We start from the raw sequence: 15,440 nt of genomic DNA, 5'->3' as shown, positions 1-15,440 counted from the left end.
TATTCAATCCTAACATATACTGATCTTTGAAATATGATTAAAATCTGACCTCACTGACTTGTTTTTTTTTCTTTGCTAGGTAAACTGCAGTAACCTGGTAAGCTGGGTGCTGGCCCAGGTGGAGGTTAACATCAGTGTTTTGGAGTGTGAGGAGCCAGAGGTGCAGGTGATTCAAGCCCCCCGTCTGTCCATCTGGCGCTCGCAGCCCACACTGGTGGAGGCCAACGTAGACCTAAAAGGCTGCATACGTTATGGAGCTCAGTACCTGTGGCAGATAGTTTCAAAGTCCTCCTGTGATCAAGAAATAATGAAGGACCCCTCCTTGTCCTCTGGGGTGGCGCCTGCACAAGAAATCCGCCTGCCGGTGGAGGTGGACATGCGACGGCTGCAGCTGTCATTGCCCAAGATGGCTTTGGCAGCAGGGAACTACACTCTGGTGTTTTCTCTATCGTATGAAGGAGTGCCGCTGAGGAAAGCTGCCTGTCTGCACCTCAGTGTCATGGCTGCCAGGTCAGTTTTGACTGGAGAGTTGTAGTAATAGTCACCTGTGACAGACAAATGTAGATGAAAATTAACTGCAAACACCATACATGATTTCTTTAAAATAATTTAAATTAGTAGTAAGAAAATATCCAAACATCATAGTTCTTGAATGCATCATGCATGACGCCTGGTTCAGCTGTACAAATAAATTTAAATCTTAGCCTAAAAGTATGTTTCTCACTTTAGTCTATGTCTTAGAAATAAAAATTCACCAAACATAAATCATTTGCACTAACAAGATTCTGCCAAAAACATAAAATTCTGCACTATCCAGAGTTTCTAGGAAACGACCATTGGCTCATTGGCTGATATTGCACAATCAACATCTGTTGTAGCCATGATTCCTGTAAAAGAAAAAAAGACTTAATATTCCAGGGAAAAGTAAAAAAAAAATGAAAAATGCACACAAGTGCAGGATCAACTGCTAAATTGGTTTTCCAGGAAACTTTACAGTATTAAAATAATATTATTTTTATGTGGATGATGCTGGTTTGTCAGTCACATATGAAACAGTTGTGGTGATACTGGATCACTTTTTACTATGCTGCAGTGTTCACTTTAAAATCACACCTTCCTCTGATCATCTATAGAGCAATAGGACAACCTTATGAATTATTCTGTATAATGTTAACCCTTTTTGTCCTGCAAGGTTGATGCCCATTATTGAAGGGGGTACCTACAGGGTTTGGTCGAGGACCCAGGACCTGCAGCTCAGTGCAGAGCAGTCCTATGATCCCAACATGGACCCAGACAGCCAGTCACTGCTCCACTACCACTGGGAGTGCCAAAGCACCTCTAAGGTAAGGACGGGCATGAAATGATCAGTTTGATCCAAATACTACTACTTGAGGTAGCATGTGCCTAAATGTAGCTTGTATTTTATATTGTAGTAAGTGCTGTTGTAGCAGTAGGTGATGTGAATTTCTAACCCCGGATTTATTACGCACGCAAAAGCACAACGTGGCGCTTTACGGACGTAATACGCCCATCTCACAACATCAATTTACAACAGGAGCGTTTTTAGAAGCATGCTTTTGCTTGCGGTATAAATCCGGGGTTAGTACAGAGGAGTCAAACTGCTGCTCTGACGTTTTGCTTCTGTCGTTTGCCCTGATTTTCTCAGCGTATGGCTTGACTACACAGAAACAAATGAGTGTTAAATCGTCAAACCAATCTCAGCTCTCTGAGTCTTTTATATTACTTTTTAATGGTGAATTCATAAATGAAAGTTTGGAGGACGTATCAGGTTCTGTAGAGGATGCTGTGGAAAAGTTACATAACAGTCATCTGGTCCTGATCGCTTAAGCCGCCTGCAGAAAGTGAAGAGGAGGATTTAGTTCAGGACAGCCCTGTTTCACATGTCATTTAAATGTGTGTGTTCATTTTTTAATGTGTTTTTCACACTCTGCTGCTTCCTTGGCTGGGCGGGAGCACATTCTGCTGGAGCAGCATAAGACCACAATGTAAGACCCAACGGGATGGGTGTGTCCAGCAGGACGGTGTGTGTGTATACTTGCATGTCAATCTTTGTGAGGACATACACTGGAAGTGAGAATACTTTCAGGCAGACATTACAAAAGGTTGAGAGTTGGCTCAGGCTGAGGTAGCAGAGAGAATGCAGTGTGTCAGTGTAAATGTGTGCGTTTGTACTGTACATCGTAGCAGCCAGGCATTTAAAGGGTTATGTAACTGTTTAGAGATAAACTCGGCATTCCACAGCTGGTGCTTTGCTCCCCACCCTGACAACTGCACACACGCCACATCAACAATGTCGCAGACACACAGCTGTACAGTACTGATAACAAAGAGAAACATGGTTCAACCAAAGAAAGAGGTGACAGAAAGTCATTCAGATGTTTACGTTGCAATATCTCATACAGGAATTTTTACAAATTTGGCTCAAATACTCACTTTTTATTCAAAAGGAACCAATCAGATTTTTGAGTCACTGTGTTCTCATAACACAGGGTTTTTTTTTTGACCAACAATTTGATTAATTATGACAGAATTTCCCACAAATGTCCAGTAGGATAAAATTATCTTATGTTATGTCGAAGAATTGCAATCCAGCTTGCAATAAAAACCATGTGTCAGTAACTTATTGTTATGTTTGGATGTCTTAAAGGAAAACATCACCCCCCCCCCAAATCCACTATTTACATTATATGTGGTCAGCTGTGCTGTTTAACCATCTCAACTTTCCCTCCGCTATAACGGAACTAGAGGACAGTGGGAAAAGCTCACAGCGATGTTGTTTTTACAAAATCATAACCTGATTTACTTAAACATGCATCTGAGGCTTGTGTTTGTGACAGCGTGACTAAGGGGGTCATGAATGACTTTAATGGCTTTTATTTTGAAAATCCATACCGAGGCATTTTGTTTAACGGGTAAATAAATAAATAAAGCGCGCCTCTGGTCGTTTTCTATTTGCAGGGTCCGGAGCATTGCTCCAGTCTGAACTTCGGCTTGGGGTCCAGCGGCCCCGTGCTGGGAATCTCCGGCTCCGAGCTGGACGCAGGCGTCAAATACACTTTCAAACTGACCATAAGTAAAGACGGCATGGCTCCGGAGTCCACCACACAGACTGTAAGTAAACCCAGTGTCCTGCACACTCATTTTATATGTGTCATCATCAATAACAACAAGGGCATGACGCCAGCAAAACATTCAGATTAAATAGCAGCAGTGTGTAATCACACAAGAAATTAGATGAATGTTTGTCTTTGCATTTGTGTTTTGAGGTGACAGGAAGGTGAGTTTGACGGTCTGTGTGTGTGTGTTTGTGTGACAGGTACTTGTCCAGAGCGGCCACATTCCCATGGTCTACCTGGAGTGTGTGTCCTGCAAAGCCCAATCTATCTACGAGGTCAGCCAGAACTCGTATGTCTACCTCAGAGGAACCTGCACCAACTGCCAGGGCTTTCACCGCGGGGTAAAAAAAAACACACATACACACACATTTGATGTGACTCTCAGCAAAATGAGGTCATTGCACCACAGAAGCAATCATGAAGTCAATATTTCCAGGTCCTTTCCAGATCCTTCTTTCTGCTCCACCTCCCCTCTCTCCTTAATTCAGACTTTCCCTGGGATCTGAGAGGCAGGCAGGCTTGTGTGGGTGTGAGAATGAGGTCATCATATGAGTGGAGCCAGAGAGAATATGTTATGTCCTAACTAACACAAGGAAACAATTTGAAAGACAAAACACCAGCTGACTGCGCTCTTGGCATATCCTCATGTCTTTCTCCTATGCATGTGTGTCACCAGAGGAGTCAGAAGAAAGTTTTAGATGGAAAAGACAAAACTTTTACAAACAGTAAGAGGAAAGCCTGAAGAAAAGAGAGCTGTACCAAAGACACGATGGTTACAGAACAGAGCAGGTGTCAGATGCTGCATAGAAAGGAGGAGCGTCAGAGGAAGGTTTAATGTGCCCTGTGGCTCTTTGCAGAGAGAAATAGGAAAGGTACTTTGTGATAAATCTGGACAAAGGCTATGCAGATAGAACTAACAAAAACAAGCTAATAATCTGCTCCAAAGGAAGGGAAATGCTGGGCATTAAATCAATTCAATTGGAAGATTTCATTACAAAGCCAGCCTCAGGTGGCAATTTGAAGAAGCGCAGTCATGTCTGCACTATCTTGAGAGAAAAAAAAACACGGAAGTAATCTCAAATTTGCTTGTTTTTTCACCACAGTGAATCATCAATATATGTGGTGGGTGGCTCCAAATGAACATCTGAATTAAAGTAATTACTGTAAGGAAAAGGTCAACAAACATATTTTAATGAAAGCTTTTAGGCTGGCTAATTGCTGCTTATTTAATCAGTTTGTTAGTACTTTAAAAGCAGTTGCCAAATAGAGCTTTCAAAACTCCTGTCTCTTGTCTCTCAGCGCTGGAGTGCTGTGACTCTGCGGAACGAGACTCTGGTCTTGGACTCTTCCTCCACCACCACAGGAAGTGACGGCATGAACCTGGTGCTGCGTCAGGGCGTCCTGCGGCACCAAGATTCCTACAACTTCACCCTGCACGTGACCGACAACAGCTTGGATGGCGAGGGAGCTGCCTCCATCACGCTGCACCACAACACCCCTCCAACAGGTGGGGAGTGTCACCTGAGAGGGGAGGGGGAGGGGGGAGTAGAGTACAGGCAAGGAGAGGGTGAAGCCTGGAGGATACGCACACTGGTGGACCGGGTACACTTCAACTGCTCAGGTAAGAAGAAGAGTTGTTTGACCTGGCTGTGACACACCTTCCTCCCTCCCTCCCTCCTTCTGTGTTAAGCTCACTCTTTGGTCCTGCAGGTTACAGCGATCTGGGGGTCTCAGAAATGCCCCTGCTGTACAGTCTACTGGTGACGCGCTGCAGAGAAGATTACTGCGAAGACTTCTGCGTGTACAAAGGCAGCAGTCCAGAGCATTCGGTCTTCCTGCCTCCAGGCTTTCGCCAAGCGAAACACCGTGTAGCTGTGTCCATCACAGTGGAGGACCACCAAGGAGCTGCCATCACAGCACTAAATGAGTAACTACACTTTAATATAAGCAGCAAAGAAGCCAATTAAATAAGTTTCATCTCCTCGAGTTTTTTGTTTTGTCCCCAGCTACTAAATGGAGCATCTGCAGAGGATTTTATTTAGTTTTTTTCAAAGAGGATAAACAGATCTTCATGTGTTTGGTTCCAGGTCCATTGTTGTTGTGCTGCCACAGCCACCCCCTGAGTACAACAGTCTTCCTCATTGGCTGTCTAATCTGACTGACACCAAACTCAAAAAGCTGCTGGAGCAAGGAGACTCCCAGAGGGTCAGAGAGTTATCGCTGGCTCTTATCACTGTACTAAATGAGGTAGGAGAAACCTAGGCAGCCATTAATTTATTAATCAATACAATAACACGTCAGCTGACTTTAATCTGTGTATTTGTTCTTCCAGTATGAGCAGACCAGGGAGTCGTCACGCATGTCTCGAGATGAGCGAGGTTACAGAGTCAGAGTCCGCAGCAACATCACCAGAGCTCTGACGGCCCTCGACCTGACGACCGTCAGCGACATCCAGCAGACCTCTGCTGCCCTAGCACAGTGCACGGTGAGCAGGATCACAGTGAAGAGGAGGGAAAAGGAAGATTTTTCTTTTTTTAAAAAATAGGTGAGAAACAAACATGTTTTTTTTCCTTCAGGTGAGTCGAGAGTTCATCTGTGAGGAGTGTCAGAACAGCACTCTGAACAAGCTGGAGTCCATGCTGGAGATTCTGCAGACGGACACCAAGCAGGGCACCGTAACTCCAACAGAGATCGCCGACAATATCCTGAACATCATGGGTAAGTACACATCACAGGTTTACTGGATTTGGCTATAGCTCAAGCAAAAGACGGCAGTGCAGCTACAAATAGGTTTGCATGAAGTTTTTAACTGCTGCTCTTGCTCATAACTCAAATTTAAGTTTGAACTAACTACACTGTTTGGCTTAACATAACGTTAATCCCCATCTCTCTTCATCCAGGTGACCTGATCCATCAGGTCAGCCAGTCAGCTGCTCACTCTTACCTCCAGCCTGCCTATGTGGATTCTCCCCCACCCTCCTCCTCCTCTTCTTCCTCTTCCTTCTCTTCTTCTTCCTCTTCCTCCTCCTCTGGTATGGACCATGCAAACACCCTGTTGGAAGCCTCACCCTCCTCAATGGAGCCATATCCTCTGCGTGTGGCAGCAAAGGCTTACAGCCTGTCCTCGGTCCTCATGCTGATCCTCATGCACGCCCGCGTGCTCAACGAGGAGCCACTCGTTCTGAGGGGAGCTGAGATTGCCGCCACGGGAAAACTGGCTGATCCCCAGAGTCTGCTCTGCTACCACGGCAACAACAGTCCAGGTGTGCTTCTCATTCATAAATTTTATGAAGTCGTAATCTGTAATCTTTGTAACAGTGGTTAACCTTGTCCTCATCTCTTTGTATTTCCAGAGTGCCAGCGGTTCTCCATCCCCTGGGCTTTCAAAAAAAGCCTTGGCAGAGCTGCTGCAGGAAACAGCATCATGCAGCTTCTCTTTCAGGTAACATGAAATACATCTCAAACCCTAGAAACTGGTACAGAATTCTCTTTTTGTACTTTCTCTTTGAATCTCTGTCAAAGAACCTGGCAGGATGAAAGCTGCCAAAGTCTTTTATCATGATCCACTTACTGAAAAGCTCTTCAGTAAGCCATTTTCAGAAAAAACCATTTCATATTTCATCTTCTCTTATGGTTTTCTCTTCAGGTGGAGTCCAACCCGTTCCCCTTCAACTATGTAGCCAACTATACCGTCTCCACCGAGGTGGCATCCATGGAGTTTCGCACTGAAAATGGCACCCAGATCCCGATCTCGGGACTTGACGACAGTCTAGCCATCACGGTTGCCGTTAACAATGGCAGCAGTGGAGAAGCAGTGGCTGAGGGTTCTGGTATTGGAGGAGTCCCCACCGCCGGAGTCGTTAACATCAGCCACTGTGACTCTGTCATCGTGTGGGTCAGCGCAGGAAACAGCAACAGACAGGCAGGGCTGTTTGTGCAGCTCAACTTCACGTCTTTGGATGGTGAGTGCTCGGCAGATGAACAGCATAATGTGTCTAATACAGCGGACGTTGATTGAACTTGATCATTACATTTTTTGTTGAGTTTCAGGTTTCTCTGAGGGATTGATAAAAACCATAAAAAGCACCCTTTACGCTTAGAAGATTAATGTTATGCTGCCAGAAATAATGATAATTGTTAATCTGTACAGTATTTATTTGCAGCATGAGATACAGTTTGAATTGTTAATGGGCTTTCCAACATCTAGCTCATATACAGTTCGAGACAAAATTATTAGCTCTGCTATTAAAATGTCTTTCTTTTTAGTGTGAGATGTTTTATCGAGAAAAAGAGAGGCAGAAAAAGACCGGCAGGGGAAACATCTGTAAGATTCTGGAAAGAAAAACTAGTGAGAGATGTGTCTAAACAACCCTAAAAGACCTGCCAAGACACCAGTGGATGATTTAGAAAAGTCTGGATTTGAAGTGTCACAGAAGACAGTCACTAGAGTCCTGCACGGGAAAGGACTGCCAAGTTGCAGACAAAGAAAAACTCTTATTTCTGCAGAAAAGACGCATCCAAGCCAAACATAAAGCAGACGGCAGTGAAACAGGTTCAAAGCATCTCTTCTAGTGAAGAACTACCTCCAGGAGAGCAAAATAAACGTTACTGACTGGCCTGCACAAAGCCCTGACTTAAATCTGTGGAGTGTACTAAAGACCAGGGTCCATGCCAAGAGGCCATCAAATCCAGAAGAAGCTGAGGGATTCTCCAAAGAAGAATAGGCCAGGATTCCTCAGGAGACACGACTCAAACATGTTGAAAACTACACCAAGAGACTCCAGGCTGTTATCAAAGAAAAGGCACAACTGAGTGGGGGCTCGTTATTTTGATGATGACCCTGTTATTTTTAGGTTTTGGGAAATTATTAAGTTTCTCTGTACAAGGTAAAATAACATAAGCTTCCTAAATAAAAATAATATGTTCTGAAAGGTTATTCGATCAGGGAAATATCTGAAGAAGAATGACATCTTTAAAGGGCGGCAAATGATTTTGTCTCCTACTGTATTAGACAAAATAATGTGATGTGTACAAAGAGGTCATTTGATGCCGAAATATGTTCACTAATCATCTTGTCTTTTGTGTGTTCTTCTCTAGATGGGAGTGAGAAGGATAAACACAATAAACATGATGAGGAGGAACCATACATCACGGCCTATCTCCATTCCCACGAACATCCCAACGAGTTCAACTGCACAGACGTGAAACGCATCACACGCAATATGACCAGGGGGTCGGACCACAGGAAATACACCTTCTTCCTGTCACCAGAGTAAGAAAGATACAGCGCGCTCAGCTGTGTTGAAATATGCTTCTAAAAAAAATCCAGATTCATCATATGAGTGTGTACAGACACTTGAGATGAACATGGCCTCTGACCTCTGTCCTGTCCTCTAGGTCCTATGACACCACTCTGGACTACTTTATCAACGTGAGCACCCCCTGCAGCCCCAGCTCCCGGTCTGCGTTTGTTCGCCTGGAGGTCGGGGTGTTTGCGTCCCTGTGTCAGTACTTCAGTGAGAGCGAGAAGCAGTGGCGGACAGATGGCATGGTGCCTCTGGCAGAGACCAACTCCAGCAGAGCAGTTTGCCGCACCAGGCACCTCACAGCCTTTGCTGCGGGCCTCTTTGTACCATCCAACGCCGTCAGATTTAAAGTGCCTGTCAGTATCACACAGACAAACACTCATTGTTTGTTCACATGCGACGCTCATGTGTTCTGTCCTCCTCCTGCAGGATCGCTCGGGTCCAACCAGCCTGGTCGTGCTGCTGGTGTGTGTTCTAGGATTACTGAGCTATTGTGTAGCTGCAGCCATCTTACATAAACTGGACCAGCTGGATCTACGTCGGGCTGGTGTGGTTCCACTCTGTGGACAGGATGGACTTTTTAAGTATGAGATCCAAGTCAAAACTGGCTGGAGCCAGGGAGCAGGTGAGATATGCTGTTAGTGAGTGTGTGTTAGTCTACCGGTACCTTAGGTATTAGAACCTCTGAAGAGTTTGCTGGAACAGTCTCCCTTCATCTGTCCTTCCAGGCACCACGGCGCATGTAGGGATCAATTTGTATGGACGTGAGAGTCGCAGTGGACACCGCCATCTCGACAGCAGAGGAGCTTTCACGCGCAATGCTCTGGACATCTTTCATATCGCCACAGATACCAGCCTGGGAAGTGTCTGGAAACTACGAATCTGGCATGACAACAAAGGTAAAGGCAGACCTGTACAAAATACACACCCGTTTAACCTGCCTACATTTATACCAAGTCTTATGTATTGTCCCTCAGGCCTGTCTCCAGCATGGATGCTACAGTACGTCTTGGTAAAGGATCTGCAGACAGGAAGCAGTTACTACTTCCTGGTTGAGGAGTGGCTGTCGGTCGATAATGAGAAAACTGATGGACGTGTGGAGATTGCGGTGGAAGCTTCAGGTGAGAAATCTCAATCATGCGGAACAGACACCTGTGGGTGGACGGTCCGTTCACTCTGCTTTGTCCCTCCAGAGGAGGCTGTGCTGCGGCAGCTGCCTCGCCTGCTGCGGTGCGAGCTGCAGAGGGCGCTGTGCGAGAGCCACCTGTGGCTGTCCCTGTGGGAGAGACCCCCTCGGAGCCCCTTCACCCGCCTGCAGAGAGCCACATGCTGTGCAGTGTTACTGCAGCTCTTCCTGATGGCCAACACTCTGTGGTACAGCATCGTAGTGGATAACAGATACAGGTACAGGAGCTTTTCTCTTTCCCCTGTCTGTCTTTGTGAGTTTCCACCTTTAAATTGTGTTTATCTGTCTGTGCAGCCCGAGAGCCGTGTCGAGGCTGTCTTCATTAAACGGAGAGACGGTGGCTGCAGGTGTGGTGACCTGTCTGATTGTCTACCCTCTCTACTTGCTTGTCTTTACACTCTTCAGAATGAGCCGCAGCAAGGTAACGTACACAAAACACATTGAACCTCCCACGGGCCTCCCACATGAAGCTAATAAAACTTTTCTGCGTGTGTTTGTGTGTGAACCTTAGTGTGTGACTGTGGAGCAGGTTCCTCCACAAGTGGACCAGGAGTCAGTGGAGATCGATGATTTCCTGGATAACTCCATGGCAGGAAGTTCCTTCCTGTTTTTTAATGGCGAGGTAGAGTTTCTCAGGAAAACTTTCAGATGAGAAAAATGTTTCTTTTCTCTTGTGAGGTCATTAGTGTCTGTCTGCCCGTCTGCATCCACCTGTCCATCATTCTCTGTTTCTCAGACCAACTCTGAGGAAACCAACGTGGACTTGCCCACTCCGTCAACCAAAAGGTGAGCTGCTCTGTTGCTTTGGTGATTGTCTCATTTATTGAAAACAAATGTTAATGGCAGCTGCCAGGCAGAGTCAGGATATGAAACAACAGAGGAACAAAGACCCTTGGAAGAAATTAGAAGAAGTTTGTGCACTTCATTTTTGCCTTTTTGAATGAAAACAAATGAAGAAAACAATTTATCACTTTGTCCCCAAACAAGCCATAATGGTCTCTGCATCATTATTTTGTCTGAACAACACATTTTGTTTGCATTAGGAGAAACTAAACTTCAAGAGAAACAGAATAATTAGCTGGAATCATGTCGCCTCTGTGTGTGTGTGTGTCGTAGTGAGGAGAGCTGGATGGCAGAGGAGGAGACGGACGACAGGGATTGGCCTGATCTGCTGACTGATGTGTCTGTGGTCGGAGGAGCGGGACACGGTGCCGGGATGCCCAGGCTGAAGCGGGGTCAGGGGAGCCGGCACCTGGGTGTCGACATGACGTTTAACCCCGATGATGAGGAAGGCACAGAGCAACGGAACAAATATTTCACCTCCTCCGGTAACCAAAACAAGAGTCAGACACTTTATTACTAAGTCTTAATTGGTGAAGAAAAGCCTTGGAGTGAGCCTAAAATCTTCAGAAATTTTGAGGTGTTCATTTTATTCTGTGAATAAGGAAATAAATTTTCACTCACAGATGAAGATCTCATCAAACACATCCTGGCGGATGGACAGAACTTCTTTCCTCAGGCCGATGAAAGTGAGATGGCTGACCTGTAAGTTTCTTTTCAAACGAGAGATGCTCCAGAATCAGCTGAAGTATTTGTAGATTTTCTTAGATTGAAACATCGCATTTCCATTTGTGTGTGTCTCAGCTCGAGCATTTTTGGGGACAAGACGGAAGTGATTCTTCTCCAGAAGCTGAATGAGCCTCTCCCACTGGAATCTGTCAGGAGAGACCCACCAAAGACAGCTTTCACCTCCAACACAGGTGTGTGTGTGTGTGGAGTTTAAATTATCTACCATTCAGTTAGGGCCAGTATTTCTCAGTATAATTGAATATAGACATCCTTTTTCACTTCACCATATTAATTCAACTTGAAGACACTTGACCATGCAACACTAGAATGCAGATTTACATACAGAAGGTTTTAGCACCGACTCACTCCATGAACGTGTGACCGAGGCTGTGCAGATCTTGGCAGAGCGCTCTGAGCCTGGCCCGGGGAGGAGTCTTGAGTCTTGGGTTGGCAGTGGGTGCCTGCAAGGCGAGCAAGACAGACAATGAGGTAGAGCACAGATTTTAGAATTGGTGGTGACTTAACATGACTGCAGAGTGTACAGTGTGATTAGATGAATGAAAGACAGACAGGTCCTGTCAGAACAGGGCTGGGTCTGATTAAGCTACAGTAAACTTCCAAAAAGTTTCATTTTAATAGTTTTTTTTTTTTTATTTAGGATAGATGTTATAGCTTCACTGGTATCAATAATCATTGTGTAATTTCAGTCTTTGCCAGATGAGGGAGACAAAAAGGACATACTGTTGCTTTAAATCTTTTAAAATCATGGTAATCTGAATAACCATGCTAAAAACAAATTATATATATAATTATATATATTATATATATTTATAATAAAAATAAATGATATAAACAACACCAGATGCAATTAATTGTAGAGAGGTCTTGAGGAAATGTGTTTGTCTTTATGTGCAAGGATAAGGAAGCATCAGACAATGTGTGTTCATTCATCCAGGAGACAGTTGATTTTACTCTGAAGGTTGTGTTTGAATGTTAGTCTCCTCTTTTATTGCCAGGCCTGATTGTCATGTCATTGGTAAAGCTAGCAGAAAAGACTTTATTAGACTTTTTTAACTTTAGCTCGGTGTTGTTTCTGTCGACTGCAGCGTCCATTCTAAAAATGAAACGCAGGCACAAATAAATCCTCTTGCATTACATGAAATGTTCAATATCGTTACGATTGCAAAACAACTATAAAACATAAACTCTAAAACTGAACTTAAAAGGCGCCCTAACAGTTATTTTCCTCACAGATCTGTTGTTTTGGATCCGTGCAGCTGTTTCTCTGCAGGCTTTCCCCGTTGTTTGGATGAACAACAGGAGACACATAAATCACCCGCTCCAGTGTTTCAGAGCAGGACTCATTTTTTAAAGAGAACCGTTCGGTGACAGTAATACGTCTGGCAGTCGTACTTTTGTTCAGTAATGAGTGCTGTGCTGACTAAACTATTATAGTTGTGCTTTGATGTGAAACTTGACTATATGCATTGTGTCTGAATGTTTAATAAGCAAAACGAGTCTTTTGTTGTCAAAGAAAAAAAATGCTGAAAGGATACATTTGTCGTGGGTCCAGAGTTCTTCCGTCTTTTATTCTTCTTCATTTATTTACTGGGAAACTTTAGTGTAATTGAAAAGACTTTTGAGACCTTGGAGAAAGTCTCAAAAAACTTTTGAATTTGCAGAGACACATGTATCCACAAGGACAATTAAAATGCACATTTCTTACATTTAAATAGTTAATATTGTTCATTAAAAATTCATATACTTGCCAAAGTCTTTTTCTTTAGATGTGACTGTTTTATTCTTGATGAGTCTTCTTCTTTTTTCTCTCCAGTCGTGACCGATGTGTGTCGCCCCCGACGTTTCCCTCCCTGGTGTGGACGCGCCGCCCTGTGGGGCAGCTGGGTCGGCATCGCTCTGGCCAGCAGTGTTTCGATCTGGGCGGGTCATGGGTTCGATCAAAGTGTGGCCATGATGTGGTTGATCTCCTGCTTCGCCAGTTTACTGTGTTCCTGTTTGCTGTTGGAGCCGATCAAGGTAAACGCAGACATTTATTATAGATTTATCGTAGAATATTTTTGAGATTGGTGGCACAGTATCAGAGAAAACTGAGAAGAGGGGGCCCACTTTAGTGCCCAGAATGCACTGGTAGCTTATAGTGACTTCAAACAGTCTCCACCAGCTGTATTAGGCAGCGCTTCTCGGTCTTTCAGCTCCAGAGGTCTCAGATGTGAACATAAGATTTGTTGTTGGGCTCTAAAGTCAGCCAGATGACTCATTGGACAAACTTTTATTGGGAGCTCTGAAGGAAGACTGCATGCTGGGAGGGGAGGCATTGTTCATTTACACATACTACCCACATTCAAGTGGGAAGTATGGCTTCCTGTAACACTGCATCTTTAACTTTCAAGTGGCTTTAAACTTTTGACTAGCAGGTAAAGAGACAGATGTTTTCCTCAGGAGTCTGTAACCCCTGAAGAAGAGAAACATGAAGAGTTCATGAGGGATTTAGTCAAACGTGCATCTCCAAATAAGTGTTAAAAGTGCAGTGATGATGATTAATCTGTGAGAACCTTGCAGGTGTTGGGTGAGGCCTTTTACTACGCGGTATACGTGCGCCGGCTGCGACCGGAGGACCAGGACGTGCTGGTGGAATTCCCCCGTGTGGAGAGAGTGGTCCAGAGGGTTCCAAGGGTCAGACCACCTCAGGGCTTTGCTCTTTCTCAGGCCCGACACCAGGCCCGCAAGGTCCACATGCTGCACACCATGCTGAAGGTCAGTGAGAAAGAGAAGAGTGAGAGAGATGGAGGCTGTCATTTACATAAAGATCATTTATACATTAAACGCAGCATGTTTTGGTCAATAACTCAGCTTTGTGTCTGTTCTCAGAATTTCCTGGTTTACATGTTTTTCCTGTTGGTCGTTTTACTTCTCAACTACTCCGACTCCGCCAAAGACACACACAGCCTGAGGCTACGCACTCAGCTGCAGCGAGCCCTACACACACCCGAGTACCACAACATCAGCAGGTACACACTAACACACATCTCAACCCGACTAAGCAGAAAACTATGAAGTTTTCACCTGAGTGTTATTTTGGTCCTGTGGACACAGGATATTTGAATCTGCTGTACAGCGTGCCTGTCGGCACATCCCGCCTCAAATACCCTTATTTGTCTTTTAGCCGAGAGGACGTTTTGATGTGGCTCAATGAGTCTCTGTTGCCACGGCTACTGGATGAGTCGACCCTCTTGAGGGACACAGGAAGCGTCTTACTCGGCACACTGAGGCTCCGACAAATCCGTGACACACAGGGTGAGATTGCTGTTTGGTCACCGTCATTATCTTTGCTGTGAATTCACTTGGAACTCTATTAAAGGCATCGATCTGTATAGATTATTGGTAACAACATACTGTATGTTTTATGTTATGTGAATATTAATTTTTCTAAAATGAAAGCAGGTCTCATAATCGTTCTGGAACTCTTTTTGTTTTTCAGTTGGTGGTTTCAGGACAGCTGGCAGATCATCTGTTTGGGGTGCAGGCTGGGTTACATCACCCACTACAGACACGGAGAATGTGTCAGATTTAAGCGGTTTTGATGCAGATTGGTAAGCAAAAGAAATTAAAACATGGCCGTAGCAGCAGATGTTGTCGTTCACATTCATCATGGTTCTGACATCTGTTTTTCTGTCTGTGTTTGTGACCTCCTGCTCGTTTTTCAAGGGTTTGGCGTTTGGGTCAGTTGGGGGTGTATAACAGCAGAGATGTGGTGCACCAGCTGAACAGAAGCCTGGAGGATGCCTCGTCCTCCTTACAGCAGCTGCAGCAGCAGCACTGGCTCGACTGCAGGTAGTGAACTACAGCTGGAAACTAAAGGAAAGCTCTGAAAATCAAAGCAGTAACAATGAGTTACAGTGAAAGGAGCCATTTACACTCCGTGGCTTGCTAGATATTAATACATAAAATAAAGCCATACAGTAATTATGCTCTTAGGTTCAGGGCCACTAAAATATAAATCTCAAATCTGAGATTAAAATCAGTAAAACTCAGATTATGTCAGAATTCAGGGAGATGAAAGACATGAAAGTCAAATCTTTAAATCTGTTTTTAAACTCAGAATGATGAACAAAATTTGAGATATGTCAGAGCTATGAGATTTTTTTTTTTTTTAAAAAGGGAAAATGTGAAGAATAGATATAAAAAATCTGAGAAATTTAAAGCGACTCTCTTAGAAAAAAA

The 15,440-nt window shown here is 44.4% G+C and overlaps 1 protein-coding gene across 4 annotated transcripts in view; it reads left to right on the top strand.

Annotated features, from left to right (window-relative positions):
- Positions 1-15,440, top strand: part of pkd1a (polycystic kidney disease 1a) — a 51,143-nt gene that overhangs the window by 29,173 nt on the left and 6,530 nt on the right. For 3 of the 4 annotated variants that reach the window (XM_028402170.1, XM_028402154.1, XM_028402145.1), the window contains exons 22-51: positions 80-510; positions 1,193-1,343; positions 2,980-3,132; positions 3,338-3,478; positions 4,437-4,758; positions 4,848-5,064; positions 5,225-5,384; positions 5,470-5,622; positions 5,714-5,855; positions 6,038-6,400; positions 6,491-6,579; positions 6,784-7,099; positions 8,235-8,409; positions 8,535-8,799; positions 8,873-9,068; positions 9,172-9,342; positions 9,421-9,564; positions 9,637-9,847; positions 9,924-10,050; positions 10,141-10,251; positions 10,366-10,415; positions 10,746-10,957; positions 11,096-11,174; positions 11,274-11,389; positions 13,033-13,235; positions 13,779-13,973; positions 14,088-14,227; positions 14,383-14,513; positions 14,698-14,809; positions 14,925-15,050. In XM_028402170.1, coding sequence (XP_028257971.1) covers positions 80-510; positions 1,193-1,343; positions 2,980-3,132; positions 3,338-3,478; positions 4,437-4,758; positions 4,848-5,064; positions 5,225-5,384; positions 5,470-5,622; positions 5,714-5,855; positions 6,038-6,400; positions 6,491-6,579; positions 6,784-7,099; positions 8,235-8,409; positions 8,535-8,799; positions 8,873-9,068; positions 9,172-9,342; positions 9,421-9,564; positions 9,637-9,847; positions 9,924-10,050; positions 10,141-10,251; positions 10,366-10,415; positions 10,746-10,957; positions 11,096-11,174; positions 11,274-11,389; positions 13,033-13,235; positions 13,779-13,973; positions 14,088-14,227; positions 14,383-14,513; positions 14,698-14,809; positions 14,925-15,050 — 5,402 coding nt within the window. The remainder of the gene's footprint in view (positions 1-79; positions 511-1,192; positions 1,344-2,979; positions 3,133-3,337; positions 3,479-4,436; positions 4,759-4,847; positions 5,065-5,224; positions 5,385-5,469; positions 5,623-5,713; positions 5,856-6,037; positions 6,401-6,490; positions 6,580-6,783; positions 7,100-8,234; positions 8,410-8,534; positions 8,800-8,872; positions 9,069-9,171; positions 9,343-9,420; positions 9,565-9,636; positions 9,848-9,923; positions 10,051-10,140; positions 10,252-10,365; positions 10,416-10,745; positions 10,958-11,095; positions 11,175-11,273; positions 11,390-13,032; positions 13,236-13,778; positions 13,974-14,087; positions 14,228-14,382; positions 14,514-14,697; positions 14,810-14,924; positions 15,051-15,440) is intronic. The other variant, XM_028402162.1, reaches the window with a different exon arrangement.

The sequence above is a fragment of the Parambassis ranga genome, chromosome 1 (genome assembly GCF_900634625.1).
Source record: "Parambassis ranga chromosome 1, fParRan2.1, whole genome shotgun sequence".
Taxonomy (NCBI): Eukaryota; Metazoa; Chordata; class Actinopteri; family Ambassidae; genus Parambassis; species Parambassis ranga.
This window is presented reverse-complemented; position numbering and strand designations above follow the sequence as displayed.